At 41.8% G+C, this 14749-nt stretch overlaps 1 protein-coding gene across 1 annotated transcript in view; it reads right to left on the minus strand.

Moving 5' to 3' along the window:
• The window catches only part of LOC147105706 (interleukin-17 receptor E-like protein), a 53497-nt gene extending 39851 nt beyond the window's left edge, over window positions 1–13646 (minus strand). The window contains exons 1-2 of the mRNA XM_086010314.1: window positions 13325–13646; window positions 1454–1487 (exon numbers count right to left, since the gene is read on the minus strand). Of these exons, the coding sequence (XP_085866440.1) occupies window positions 1454–1487; window positions 13325–13438 (148 nt within the window). The 5' untranslated portion in view covers window positions 13439–13646. The remainder of the gene's footprint in view (window positions 1–1453; window positions 1488–13324) is intronic.
• Between the last annotated feature and the right edge of the window lie 1103 nt (window positions 13647–14749).

Below are 14749 nucleotides of genomic sequence, written 5' to 3' on the forward strand. Positions count from 1 at the left end.
AGCAACTAGAGGGTCCTGATTGAGCTTCAAAGTCTTTGGGAGGGACCTTAAAGTTTAGAGGAGGTCTACTTCAAAATTTTGATCCTGTACCTAGGAGCCCCCCATCGACCCTTTGGCCAGTTGGGGGTCAGATCCCAAGCCATAGTGCCATGTTTTCTGAGTCAATATTCACAATAGAGAGGCAAACTATGTTTTGGTTTTTATTTGAATGCAATTTGTGATTATCAAGGTGGGGGATATTAGTGTTGAAAAATTAATATTCAGTATCAGCATTGAACAATCCCAGGCAAGGTACAAAACAATTTGATGCAGAATAAGGCTCTCGCTGCTCTTTCCCAGTAACAGATTTCTGCCTCAGCTTCAGAAGAGTGCCTGCTGCAGCACTAACCATTTCATTATTGGTTCACACCCCTTAGCAACTGGGTCAAGACTGTTCAAACGCATTCTCATAAATACCAGCTTTTCATCAATTAGTCTGGTTCTAAACTGAAAGGCTAGAGTGATAACCCACTGCACCATCCAATTCATTTGCCAATGTTCTCGCCTTGTTTCCTGAAGGCCATCTTGTGCTGGGTTATTTCCAGCAGGTGGCTGTTCTTCATGTAAGAGGATCAGAAGACTATCAACTGCGCAGGGAACCGTCATTGAGCTGGGTTATTTTTCCCTTTCCTGCAGATTTCAGTACTGTGGCCAAATGCAACCCCAAATGGTCAACAAACTGAGCAGAGACCGAGGATTGAACTCTGGGACCTTCCTGCTCTGTGTAACATAGTACAACACTAGGTGGGGTGTTTACTCAATGAGCTGTTGGAGGAGCTACTTGTTACTGTTATTTTAAGATTGACATATGAGTAAATACATGAATGCAATCTTGGAACTTGGTAGCACAGTGCCCTTGAGGAAATCCCTGCTAAGTCATAATGAGGCACTAAATTTACTCATGATTAAACCAACAGAAATAATTCTCGTTAAATGAGAATTTTTATAATGGGATTTATGGCAGAAATAAGGTGGTATAAATTCAGCTTTGATTAAATCTATTTCTTATACACATGGGTAATTGTGATATGATCCATGCCTGAGAATGGAATGAACTGGAAAAAGCAGAAAGCAAATCTACCTGACTGTGACTGTAAATCATGGCTTCTATTCTGTCCTGGACAACATTCGTTCTTCAGTTACTAGCAACATCTCATGGGGGTGGGTGGGGTGAGGGGGAATTTGACTTCCACCCGAAACAGGAGCAGTCAATGGTGTAGAGTGTCCTCTGCCCGAAGCCGGTGTCAGGAGGCCCGAACTATTTTCGGGTTCAGGCCTCACTTGAACGGCTCCGGTTTATTCAGCTTTTCCCCAGAGATACGGATTTGTTACATCTATAAATTACATATTACAGTACATAGGATTACACAGGATATAAGGCACAGAAACAGCCAATTTAAAAAGTAATACTTACTAAAAGTCATGTTTCTGCTTCTGCATTGGAGACCCTGAAAGAACATAAACATAATTAATTTGAGATCTTTTCTGCACTATTTGTGTGCATATATGCATGTTTGTATGTGCTTGTACATATGTAAGTGTGTGTACAGGTGTGTGTATATGCATGTATGTATGTGCCTCCTTGTGTCTGTATATGTGTGTGTGTGTGTGTGTGTGTGTGTGTGTGTGTGTGTGTGTGTATGTATGTGCCTGCATATGTGTATGTACTCAACCTGCCATTAAGGTTAGTAAAAGAACACCAGTAAAATGAAAGAAAAGTGGGGGTTGGCAGTGTAGCACACTGGTCAAGGAAACCAAGCTGGAAATTCATCCCAGCAACAAGTGAAAATGCTGCGAGGGCAACCTCCTGGGATCACCATTAATTATCTTCACTTGTTTTGCATTTATACCGCACTTTATCAGATCTCTCAAAAATGTCTCAAAGTGTACCATGAATTGTTTTTAGGATAAACAAGGTAAAAAAAAAGAGAAGTTCTGGCAAAGAGCCTCAATAAAACCTTTAGATGATCTTCCTCTTTCAGACACTGATCAACCTGCTGCACACTTCCAGCTAGGCAGTTGTTTACACTTGAAATCAATACACTGTATATCATTGAGGAAGTGGTTCGTTTTTTTTTTGCTTGCAGCTGCTATTCAAAGTAAAAATAAATGCCAAGAATTTCATATTGTACGCTGCAAAATTAAAACTGCCTGGAAACAGCACAATGCACAAGATCACGTCACATCAAAATTGTACCTCTGTTGAATAGATAACATCTCTCTTCATCTACAATATCTAGGTTATACCACCAGAATATCTAGGTTATAATGTAGGTTATCAGGCATCAAATTCAAATGGTAACAAGGGCGTCTGGCTTAATTGTAAGTGATCTTCTGAAATGGGGAGAAGGAAGAAAATAAAATCACTTCCACTTAATGCTTTACTACAAATATTAGCATTTCTCCAATGTGGTCTTCTGTTTCTAAAAGAATAAGGAAATCTATACAAATCATGTGAATAATTTAGCAGGTTTTATTTGCATATAGATTAGCAGATACCTCAAGCTGCTTTTATATTATTGGCTGGGTCTCAGGGAAGGGCTCAAGTGTGCCGTTTACCCACATTTATATCCAAATTGTGCAGCCAGTATCCATGTGAACCGTTGTAAAGTGAAGCCCATGCACAGACTGCCCATGACAGTTTGGCCAGTGAGTATGTGCGAAGTACTAGCATCATGATGTCAGCAGGAAGTGAAAGGCTAGAGTGGTAACCCATTGCACCATCCAATTCATTTGCCAATGTTCTCGCCTTGTCTCCAAATGTCCAAGGCTTGAGTCTTGATGTCACTACAGGGAATTGCGCTGTAGTGTAGCAATTGGAGCAGCCTGTTTACTGATGCCAGATAGCCTAGTGGCAACAAGGAAAATCTGGTAAGAAATGGATTTTCCTGCTCCCTGCTCTTCACTAATCCATGGAATTTACCTATACAACTGCCACTGACTGTCCAAGACCTGCTCATTAAGAGCCAGTGTTACAAAGGCACCATTAAAACAGCTTGAGAGCTATTACAAGGCAAGTAATCCAATCAAAGGGTTCAAATTCTATAAGAACATAAAAAGCACAGTGTGCTATTGAAAAGGGGTGTTTGGGGTTGTCCTTAGGAAGATGATTTGATTGCAGAAAGGGAGAGGCAATATTGCTTGAGATGGTCAGGCCAGATCTGGCAGTGTACTTTGAGTACATGAGGCGAGTACTATACCAGGGCAATAGAAGGAGTGGAAGACCATGAGGGATTTGGTGGGGATGAGAACATCAGAAGTAAAAGCAGGGCAGTAGTTGAGCAGGTTGATGGACATACTGATATCATGTTGGTTGAAGGACAAGAACAGAGGGAGTCTGGAGTTACAGAAGGTGCTAACGAAGGAGCTGGGGATAGTTTTGCCCATGGTCAGATGGTAAAGGAAGAATGGTTGGAGTTGGGCAAGGAGATATAGATTAGTAAGGGAAATGAGGAAGTGATCAGAGAAGGCCTTGTCAGTTACCAAGATCTCAGAGATGATGAAGCTTTAAATGCTGGCGACGTCAAGGAGGAGGCCATGGGTATGATTGGGTGAGTTGATCTGCAGGGCAAGACTGAGTTGGTGAGGAGTGCAGAGAAATCCAAGGATGGTGGGGTAGGGGACAACTTAGGTGTAGTTTTAGTTATCAAGGATAAAGGAGTCACTTAGTGCAAAGGCTTAGTGAGGGAAATAAAGAAAAGATTTCAGCAAGGAAGTCACTGTGGGGCTTGGAAGGGTACAGACAGTGAATTTAAAGGAGAGGAGGTAGCGGGTGAGGTGCTTAGACAAAGAGACAATACTGGCAAACTAGGGTACAGGCTGAGATACGTTCTGGAGATGACAGCCACACCACCACCATGGTAGTTTGGGCAGAGAACTTATAACCTATTCCAGGGCCGGTATTTTTATCTTTTTATACCAGGTGCAATTATAAGTTATTAGGTATGTAAACAATAAAAATCTGGATCCTACAAAATAACGCATTACTGATTTAAGTGTATGAGTGAATAAGAAAATGATTTAAAGGCACCATAAGTTATGTTTCCTTTCATACTCATGAATAAACACCAACAGACATGCAAAGTCAATTTTACTGCATTGCTTTATTTTCATTATCCAGTTGATATTTAAGTACTCAAAGCAGTAACGTGCATTGTTTTTAGTAATGTCTAAATGTGAAATGCTGCTGTTCTCAAGATCAGCACATAAATATACAGCAAAGCTATCTGAGTAAGTCCCAGAGTGTTTTGCAGAATGCGACCAGTCTCAGCTCGTCCACATCTTCAAATTTGAGTCAAAATTGAGAAAACATCAATAGTGTAACTATATTTTGTTCAATGAACAGCAATATTGCACTTTTATTTTTTTTATCATGGTAACAGCCTGTCCAATTTAGATAGCTCGGATCATTTCTAAGTTGTCCAATTGCGATATTAATGGTCCACTGGACACTGCTAGATCTTTTACCAAAGTGTATCTGGGTGGACCTTCACAGCATCGGTCAATCACATTGTGATCCTTATGAAATAAACATCAAGGTTAAACTAACTAGTGGGGGGGAGGTTCCTAGAGAGCAAATAATAAAAATGACAACAGAGAAGGTCATAGACTTAGGTAGCAGTGGGGAAATTAAAAACCAGAGCATGTCGGGAAGGGGCAGAAGGTATGGAGTAAAAGGTAAAGTAATAAAAAGGGCAAAAGCAGGAACTAAGTGTCACAAAACATCTTTGAAAGTTCTCTATCTGAATGCACGTAGCATTCGTAACAAAATAGATGAGTTAATGGCACAAATAACTACATATGGGTATGATCTTGTAGCCATTACAGAAACATGGCTGCAGGGTGACAATGCCTGGGAATTAAACATACCAGGTTATTTAACGATCAGGAAGGACAGGCAGGAAGGAAGGGGAGGTGGGGTGGCTATGTTAATAAAGGAAGGAATCACTGTAATACAGAGAAATGATATTGGGTCAAAAGATCAGGATAATGAAACAGTTTCGGTGGAGGTAAGGAATAATAAGGGGAAAAAAACACTAGTGGGCGTAGTCTATAGGCCTCCGAACAGTGGCAACTCTGTTGGATGGAGTATCAATCAGGAAATAGTTGAGGCTTGTAATAAGGGAACATCTATAATTATGGGGGATTTTAACTATCATATTAATTGGACAAATCAAATTGGGCAGGGTTGCCTTGAGGATGAGTTCATTGAGTGTATTAGGGATGGGTTTCTTGAGCAGTATGTAACTGAACCGACCAGGGGGCAAGCAACCTTAGATCTGGTCCTGTGTAATGAGACAGGATTAATTAAAAATGTCCTAGTAAAGGATCCCCTTGGAATGAGTGACCATAACATGGTTGAATTCCATATTCAATTAGAGGGTGAGAAGGTTGGATCTCAAACAAGCGTGCTAAGCTTGAGTAAAGGAGACTATGAGAGTGGAATTGAGTAGAGTGGATTGGGAAAATAGATTAAAGGGTAAGACGATACATGATCAGTGGTGTACATTTAAGGAGTTATTTTACAACTTCCAAAAAAAATATATTCCACTGAGAAGAAAAGGGTGTAAAAGAAAAGACAGCCATCCGTGGCTAAGTAAAGAAATTAAGGATAGTATTCGAATAAAAACAAGGGCATATAAGGTAGCCAAATCTAGTGGGAGGATAGAGGATTGGGAAAACTTTAAAAGACAGCAAAAAAATAACAAAAAGATTAATTAAGAAAGGGAAGATAGATTATGAAAGTAAATTAGCAAAAAATATAAAAACAGATAGTAAGAGTTTTTATAGTTATATAAAAAGAAAAAGGGTGGCTAAAGTAAATGTTGGTCCCTTAGAGGATGAGACCGGGAAATTAATGGTGGGAAATATGGAGATGGCAAAAACACTGAATGAATATTTTATATCAGCCTTTACAGTAGAAGACACTAAGAATATCCCAACACTGGACAAACAGGGGGCTAAAGGGGGGAGGAGCTAAACACGATCAAAATCACTAAGGAAGTGGTGCTCGGTAAAATAATGGGACTCAAGGCGGATAAATCACCTGGACCTGATGGCTTACATCCTAGGGTCTTGAGGGAAGTGGCGGTAGGGATTGTGGATGTATTGGTAATAATTTTCCAAAACTCCCTGGACTCGGCAAAGGTCCCGGCAGACTGGAAAACTGCTAATGTAACACCCTTATTTAAAAAGGGCAGTAGACAGAAGGCTGGAAACTATAGACCGGTTAGCCTAACATCTGTGGTAGGTAAAATTTTGGAGTCCATTATTAAGGAGACAGTAACAGGACATTTGGATAATCATAATTTAATAGGACAAAGTCAGCATGGTTTTATGAAGGGGAAGTCATGTTTGACAAATTTGCTGAAGTTCTTTGAGGAAGTAACATATAGGGTGGATAAAGAGGAACCAGTGGACGTAGTGTATTTAGACTTCCAAAAGGCATTTGACAAGGTGCCACACAAAAGATTATTTCTTAAGATAAAAAATCACGGGATTGGGGGTAATATTCTGGCATGGATAGAGGATTGGCTATCTAACAGAAGGCAGAGAGTTGGGATAAATGGTTCATTCTCGGACTGGCAATCAGTAACTAGTGGTGTTCCGCAGGGGTCAGTGCTGGGTCCCCAGCTCTTTACAATCTATATTAACGATTTGGAGGAGGGGACCGAGTGTAACATATCAAAGTTTGCAGATGATACTAAGATGGGAGGGAAAGTAGTGAGTGAGGAGGACATAAAAAACCTGCAAGGGGACATAGACAGGCTAAGTAAGTGGGCCGAGATTTGGCAGATGGAATACAATACTGGAAAGTGTGAGGTTATGCAATTTGGCAGGAAAAATCGTAGAGCAAGTTATTATCTTAATGGCAAGAAACTGGAAAGTACTGAAGTACAAAGGGATCTGGGGGTCCTGGTGCATGAAACTCAAAAGGTTAGTATGCAGGTGCAGCAAGTGATTAAGAAGACCAATGGAATGTTGGCTTTCATTGCTAGGGGGATAGAATATAAAAATAGGGAGGTATTGCTTCAGTTGTACAAGGTATTGGTGAGACCGCACCTGGAATACTGCGTACAGTTTTGGTGTCCATACTTAAGAAAGGACATACTTGCTCTCGAGGCAGTACAAAGAAGGTTCACTCGGTTAATCCCAGGGATGAGGGGATGGACATATGAGGAGAGGTTGAGTAGATTGGGACTCTACTCATTGGAGTTCAGAAGAATGAGAGGCAATCTTACTGAAACATATAAGATTGTGAAGGGGTTGGATCAGGTGGATGCGGGGAGGATGTTCCCGATGATGGGTGAAACTAGAACTAGGGGGCATAGTCTTAGAATAAGGGGCTGCTCTTTCAAAACTGAGATGAGGAGGAACTACTTCACTCAGAGGGTGGTAGGTCCATGGAATATGCTGCCCCAAAAAGCTGTAGAAGCTACATCATTACATAAATTTAAAACAGAAATAGACAGTTTCCTAGAAGTAAAGGGAATTAAGGGTTATGGGGAGCGGGCAGGAATTTGGACATGAGTCTAGGTTCGGATCGGTCATGGCCCTGTGGGTAGCGGAGCGGGCCCAGGGGCCGTGTAGCCTGATCCTGCTCCTATTTCGTGTGTCTAATTCTGTTAGATTCAGGAGATGGTTCTGTGATAGTGGATTGGCGGTTAGGATCAGATCAGCCATGATCTTATTGTATGGCGGAGCAGGCTCAAGAGGCCGATTGGCCTACTCCTGCTCCTAAATCTTATGTTCTTATGTTCTTAAATGACCTGCTTCAACCAGTGCTGAAATCATTGTTGCCGTTCAGACTTTATCCCAAGACTTTTGTCTGGAGCACAAAGGTGGTTCCTATGTTCCGTAAGCAGGCCAAGTTTCCTAGGAACTGAAACCTGCATGCTGTGAATGGGATAGCATGACTGGGATTAATTGCAGTGTTGAAAGAAAGAAAAAGACTTGCATTTATATAGCACCTTTCACAACCATCAAACTTCCCAAAGCACTTTACAGCCAATGAAGTATATTTTGGAAGTGTAGTCACTGTTCTAATACAGGAAAACTGCAATCATGTGAGTTTCTTATCATGTTTTCTTGACACTTTCTAAAAGGCAGAAAATACCACACCATCAGACCGTTGCCTGGATTTTGGGGTCAGTGGCGAATGAACGGAGCTCACCATTCATTACACTTATGTTCTGTGGGCAGCTGTAAGTGGCAACTTATGGTCATCGGGTGTCTTAACAGCACGGTGCCCTCTACAGGGGATCTGGGACCTGTGTGAACAGAACAAGCAACAGGGTGTCGCTTCAACCACTCAGATTGAAGAATCGCTACTGAGGCACGCAGAGTCTAAACCAGGAAGTGTAAGTTAGAATGTAATTCAAATTAAAATCATGTACAGAAAGCAAAATAAAGAGAGCGAAAGAAAGATGGGACTAAGAGAGAAACATAAAAGAGACAGAAAGAAAATCTCCAACAATAATTAAAATCTGAAGGAATGAGACTCCACACTTATAAAAGTACATTTTCAGTGCCAGAGAGGTTGTGTCACAGTAATTAAGACATATCACACTGTTAAAAATTCACTTACACTTGAACAGACAATCCCGAACATTTTCAGGCATGTTTAGAGGGTATCTAGTTGGTAAGTACTGCAACTTCACACCCTTCAGCTGGATTTTATGAATGGAGATGTGTTGGAGGCGCATCTGCTGCTTGCCTGGTTTCAGTCCCGCCTCCATCAGCCTCTGGCCAACCAGCGGGATCTTCCCCTGATTGACCTTGTTAAGCCCGCCTGGCGGGCTCAGCAGGCCAATTAGGGGGAAGTCAATGACAGAGCAGGTCAACGTATGACGTGTCATCTGTCAAGAATTTTTGAAAGAAGAAATGTCATCGTTTGACAGCTCTGTGAAGCTGTCAAACACTGACATTCTGTGTAGTTTGATGAGTCCTTGTGTTCAGGACTCATCAAACCTTTCTACTTTGTAGAAATCAGATGACTGTTGGTTCGGAGGATCCAACAGTCAGTCTGTGATCTCTACAATGGAGATGTCGGGACTCCGGTTCCACAGCGGCTGAAGGATGTAGGCAGAAACAAAGGTAAGTGAACATTTTCTAACATTTTACACTCACCTCACATACTTACCGCTCCACACTTGCACCCATCACTCACCTCTACATTGCACTTTCAGACTCCTCCGACCCCCGCAGAACTCCTACTCGGCTCCTACACCCTGGCGGCGTTCCTCCAGGTCGGGAAGCCCGCACTGCAGAACAAAAAATGGGGATAATCCTATTTTCTGCCTGTTAACTACCTGTTAACAGGCAGTTAATAGGCTTTAATCCCTTCCTGCCTCCAAGGAGATGGGACACAGGGCAGGACGGCTTCCCCCCTCCTGGCAAGAGGGCACTGAGGCGGGTTGGGGTGGGTTTGCCACCCGCACCCAAATTCTGCAACTTTACCGGCAGTCCCGCCTCCTCGGGGCTGAGAAAATCCAGCTCTTCACGTGTTTGAATGCCGAGTCTCTCAGCGAGATACAGTTATAGCGAAGCTTGTGGAGGAGCTGCGCAAATCAGACAGCAATTCCGATTTCCACTTTTAACTTTGCATGAGCGGACACCGTAAGTTGCTGTCCAATTTACTCCATAATAACGGTGGGGGCTGATAGCCCCACCCTTATTCCTACCGCAAAGTCTGGGCAATGTGTTTAAGCTAAAACCAATAGTGAGATTTAATTCTTCTGGGTGCTAATTAAAGTGTTGGTAATAGCACTCAAAGTATTTGTAACACCTGAACTGCTGCTGTGTGTATGGAAGGATGTCATCAATTATCTACAATATTATTCCCTGACTACCCACTTTGAAGGCAATTCTAAAACAAGAATGCTTCATAGTGGCTGAAATTAGACAAACAAAAAGATTGTTATAATGTCAGTAGAAGGAAAAGAAAGGTGCATGTTGTTAAATAAGTGGTCAGATGTTATCAAAGATGAGGCACATGACTTCACCGTACAGAAAGTTTGCATATGAACAGGAGATCACAAACACCGAGTGAAGGAGTGAAAGTGACCAGTGAAAGCCTCAAGCACCAAAGAAGCATCTGCAGTAAAAATATTTGTGCCATTTTTAATACTGGTAATTTTTTTAGTACTTATTAAAATACCTGTACCTTGAAATCAGTTTGAGAGTAGAGTAAAAGATCTGGCTGAAGCTGTATGTATCCTGTTGTACATCCATTTCCTAATCGAGACACTGTTACTGGCAGTATTGTCCACCCCTCCAAACTATGTACTGTAAAATGGGTTGTTTTGAATGGATTTATGTTTTCATATCTGCTCATTGAACACAAAAATGTAATCTACAGGAATTTTTGTTTGGTCATAATCTTACCAGTGCACATGTGCACACATCTATCTAGATTTTATTAAACATCTTGCATCTACTCCTACATCCTATCGGCACAACTTGATTTCCTGTTTTTGTCAACTTTTTATGTCAGTTTTTTCCCCCATTATAAATTTCTATGTCCATCTTTATAATGGGTTTTTTTCTATGTAAACTTCTCACTCTAGTCACCGGGTTCCCATAAAATCACTCAAAATGTTTCTCATACTGTTTTTCATCTGCCTTTTATTCTCAATAACTAAAAGTTATAGGCCTAGAAATTCGGTGGGCTGCGCCACCAGTTAGCGCCTAAAGAGGGCACTCAGTGGCTTTAGCGCCACTGGCCGCGCCTCCCGCGATATTTAGCTGGGGCGCTAATGGCGGCGTTAACCTGTTGTGCTGCGCCGCCTCCGATGATGTTATCGGTGTGCGCAGCGCCCCGCTACCGCCCCGATCTCGATATTTGGCAGCGACCGCCTCTGTAGCACCGTTCGCAAATGGCGCCCGGTTCACGGGGCCTTCCTGTGGTGGCAGTGGCGCAAATTAAGGTGGAGGAGCGGGGCGGCCGTTTTTCCCGGCGGCCGCCTGCCAGCACCTCTGTCCCCGGCCTCCTGATTTGCCAGCACTCACGATCTCCGATCGCGCTGGTGCAGGCCTCTTCCCCTTAAGAATTGGAGGAAGGCCTGCAGTACCGCAGCGCGCCATGCCGCAGCGTGTGGCGCTGCGGCACGTTGCGCTGCAATATTCATTTTCAGCACCCTAAGAGGGACGTGGAGCGCCTCGAGCCTCGCCCCGTGTCCCTCTTGGGGCGCTCAAGCTGAATTTCCGGCAGTCGCTACTGCTCCAAACGCTGCGCTAAATCTGCCGCCCAGGCGAGCTTGGCGCCCCGTTTGCGGCTCCACCCAATTTCTCCCCCATAATGTCTAAAATAAAGGTTTGAACAGCACTAAAAAAAAAAATTTAAATTGCCATCTCACAGTAACATGATTACATTTATCCATTGAATTGCCTTTTGTGCTTTTTAATGCCCTCTTTAAAGTTTTGTACTGAAGAACTCAGCCTCTCCCAACAGCTTGGGTTTGGATTTGATATTTTTGATTACAGTTGTGACTGTGAGCTAAACCAATTGTGCAGTCACAGCATGTTCAATATATCTCATTTCCTAGTATCAGTTAGCTGTACTGATGGAACATTTGTATTTAGTTTCTAGCACTTTCTGATCAGTAGATTTTCTGTAAATAATTACAAGAAGAAACATTTCAAGATTTTCATTGAGATAAAATTTATAAATTCAAAAAAGAGGATGTGTGTGTGCATGTGAGAGAGAAATAGTTTTCATAATTCATACTTGTTGAAGCTTTTGTTTTGTATTCAATAAACTTCAGAAAGTGTATTAAGCCGAAGGTGAATGAGAGAGACTGGGGTTAGAGAGAGAAAGCAAGAGAGACAGATGGAGACTGAGGTAAGAGTGAGAGGAAGAGAGGGAGGTGAGGCGAGAGAAAGAATATATTTTTATAGTAATATTAGTTTAACTTTCAAAAATGGAAAATTTTGAATCTAATTATCTCGTGTTTCATTGATAACCTCCAATCAGAAAGGAAAGAAAAGAAACCTCCAATCAGAAAGGAAAGAAAAGAAAAACAAAGAGAGAAGCAAACAGAGAAAAGCAAAAAGAACTGGGGGAAGCAGAAAAGAGAAAGAGGCAGAGGCAGAAGATGAGAGCGAGAAACAGCAACAACAAGACAGGTAAGAGAGTAACCAAAGTCTCCAACTTATCATATGCAACCATGAGAGATCAACTATCAATATGTTAAATTTACTGTGTATTTTTCACAATCTTTATTTGCCAACACAATTCTGTGACATACAATGACGCTTGCAGCTCTGCGCTTCTACCACTAGATGGAGATTCATAGGTTCCAGAAACTGGAGATCTTCACCTCTGTACATGGAGCATCACTAATGCAGTCTGAGGGAAATTCTCTTTGTCATTTTTTAATGGGCCAAACCATAGGACATCCATTAGTTATATTTATGTTTACAGCTTTTTTACTTCTCACTACCTGAGCAAAAGTAAAGTATTTTACTAGTGATAAAATATTTATCACTTTTCATTCTCCCATACAAAATATGATTCTAATCTTGTATCAGAAGGTTGTGGGTTCAAGTCCCACTCCAGAGGCTTGAGCACAAAAATCAAGGCTGTCACTCCAGTGCAGTACTGAGTGGGTGCTACATTGGCAGAGGTACTGTCTTTCGGATCAGACATTAAACCAAGGCCCCATCTGCCCTCTCAGGTGGATGTGAAAGATCCCATGGCACTATTTCGAAGAAGAGCAGGGGAGTTATCCCCCATGTCCTGGCCAATATTTATCCCTCAATCAACATCACTAAAACTGATTATTTGGTCATTATCACATTGCTGTTTGTGGGTGCCGTGTTTCCTACATTACAACAGTGACTACACTTCACTTTGTTGGCTGTAAAGCGCTTTGGTACGTCCTGAGGTTGTGAAATGCGCTATATAAATGCAGGTCCTTTCTTTCTTTTAACTGCTGTTAAAAAATAACAATGAACCAAAAGGATGTCTTCGGACCAGGTGGTCCTATGGGTTATGCTTTCATCCCAGGTTCAACCTAAACCTGGGAACACTTGAAAGTGCTCCATGCAGCAACACTAACATCCCTCACCTTGGTCAAGGCCAAAAATTCACAAGAAAAGCTTTAAAATTGTGAAGAAAAATAACATATGGGGGGAGGGAGGAGCAACAGATTAAAATTAAAAGCATTAAAACAAGGTGAAACGTTTTAAGAGTATAATGAAAATTTAAAAAAATACAAGCATGACTGCAAAATTAACACTTCACATTTTTGTCATAATAGATCATTAAAAAACTAAACTCTACCTGAGAACACCTGAATCCACATTTAGTGATGTTTTCAACAGCTCGACAGCAAGAAACGAGCAAACCCAAAGTAACTACGAGGCAACTGAGACGACAGCAGCTGTCCCTGCACATTGTATCTTTGTCACTTTACAAATTAAATTCAAAGATATCACGAAAGACACAAACTCGACAAAGCACGTTATTTTATCAGAGGCGCGACAACCTGCATGGATTTCGCGGACTATCAGCGTGCAACAGTTTCCTTCAGGGATGCTGTCATGCAGTATTACGTTGCCTCAACACTGACTCGCCGCCTCCGACAGCTGGCTAAAAACCGACCCAAAGTCCCTGCCCCGCCTCCAGAAATTCCTGGGTCCTATCCCCTGGCGCTGCAGAAGAAGCCAACCCTTCGAATTAAAGCACATGATTTCTTGAAACAAGTTATAACAGTGCATTCTTCCACAATTTGAAATTTGCCATATGTGTTCCTAAAATGAATATCCTGTCATGAAGTGCTCTAATCTACAGCCTGTTAATAAAGTTGGGGCGGGTGGTGGGTGCTGGTGTGGTGGTGGAAGCGCTTAGCAATAGACAATTGTCGAGAACTGGTACTGGATTCTGCGTAGTTTCCAGTTGCACAATTTATCTCTTGATTGTAATGGAATATTTCCAAAAATGTTATTACCTTTTGTTTGTTATAGTTTAGCATTTTACAGCTGGCATTAAAGCCTTGCAACACATTACAGATGACGTGTGTGGCAGATATGGAAAGAACTGTCGATGAAAACGTTCACTTCAGATGAAGTTACAACTGCAAAGTAATTAACTAGAATCAAAATGACGAGTGTAACTGGAGTCTCGAGATCTATTCACTGACCAGAAATATGCTTGTAGCCAGTCAACTAGAATTCATTTTTATAAAAGCGTTCAGTCCTATAAATATGAATGTCCTCAAAATAGTATCTGAATGTTTCATTCTTTCTTCACCTGTCCTTCATGGGCTCTTCCAGTATCAGTAAGTTTTTATTTTACCCACAATATATAATGGAGTCTAACCCGCATTTGAATGCCTCACCAGTGTCAGTAAGTGCCCAGGCATCAATGGGCAAGTCTCTTCCTCAGAAACATCAGTAATTAGTATCAAATTGCATCGGTGAGATGCCCTACACTCACACACGGGATCCAATAGGGCAAAGCTTTGTAGGCTACTGAACCATACACACCACTTGTACACATCATCTTCCGATTAGGCACTTTACAGTCTGCCGGACTCAATATCGAGTTCAACAATTTCAGATCATAACCTCGCCCCCTATTACATTTTTACATATATTTTTTATCCACACCTTTGTTTTGGCCCTTCCCCCTTTTTTTTCTCTCCCACATGGCAGCTGTCTCTCATTCTGCCAGTGCATTTCACACCTAATCTCGAGCCGTCTTTTG

The sequence above is a fragment of the Somniosus microcephalus genome, chromosome 17 (genome assembly GCF_052327205.1).
Source record: "Somniosus microcephalus isolate GS21.2 chromosome 17, FLI_Smic_1.0, whole genome shotgun sequence".
NCBI lineage: Eukaryota > Metazoa > Chordata > Chondrichthyes > Squaliformes > Somniosidae > Somniosus > Somniosus microcephalus.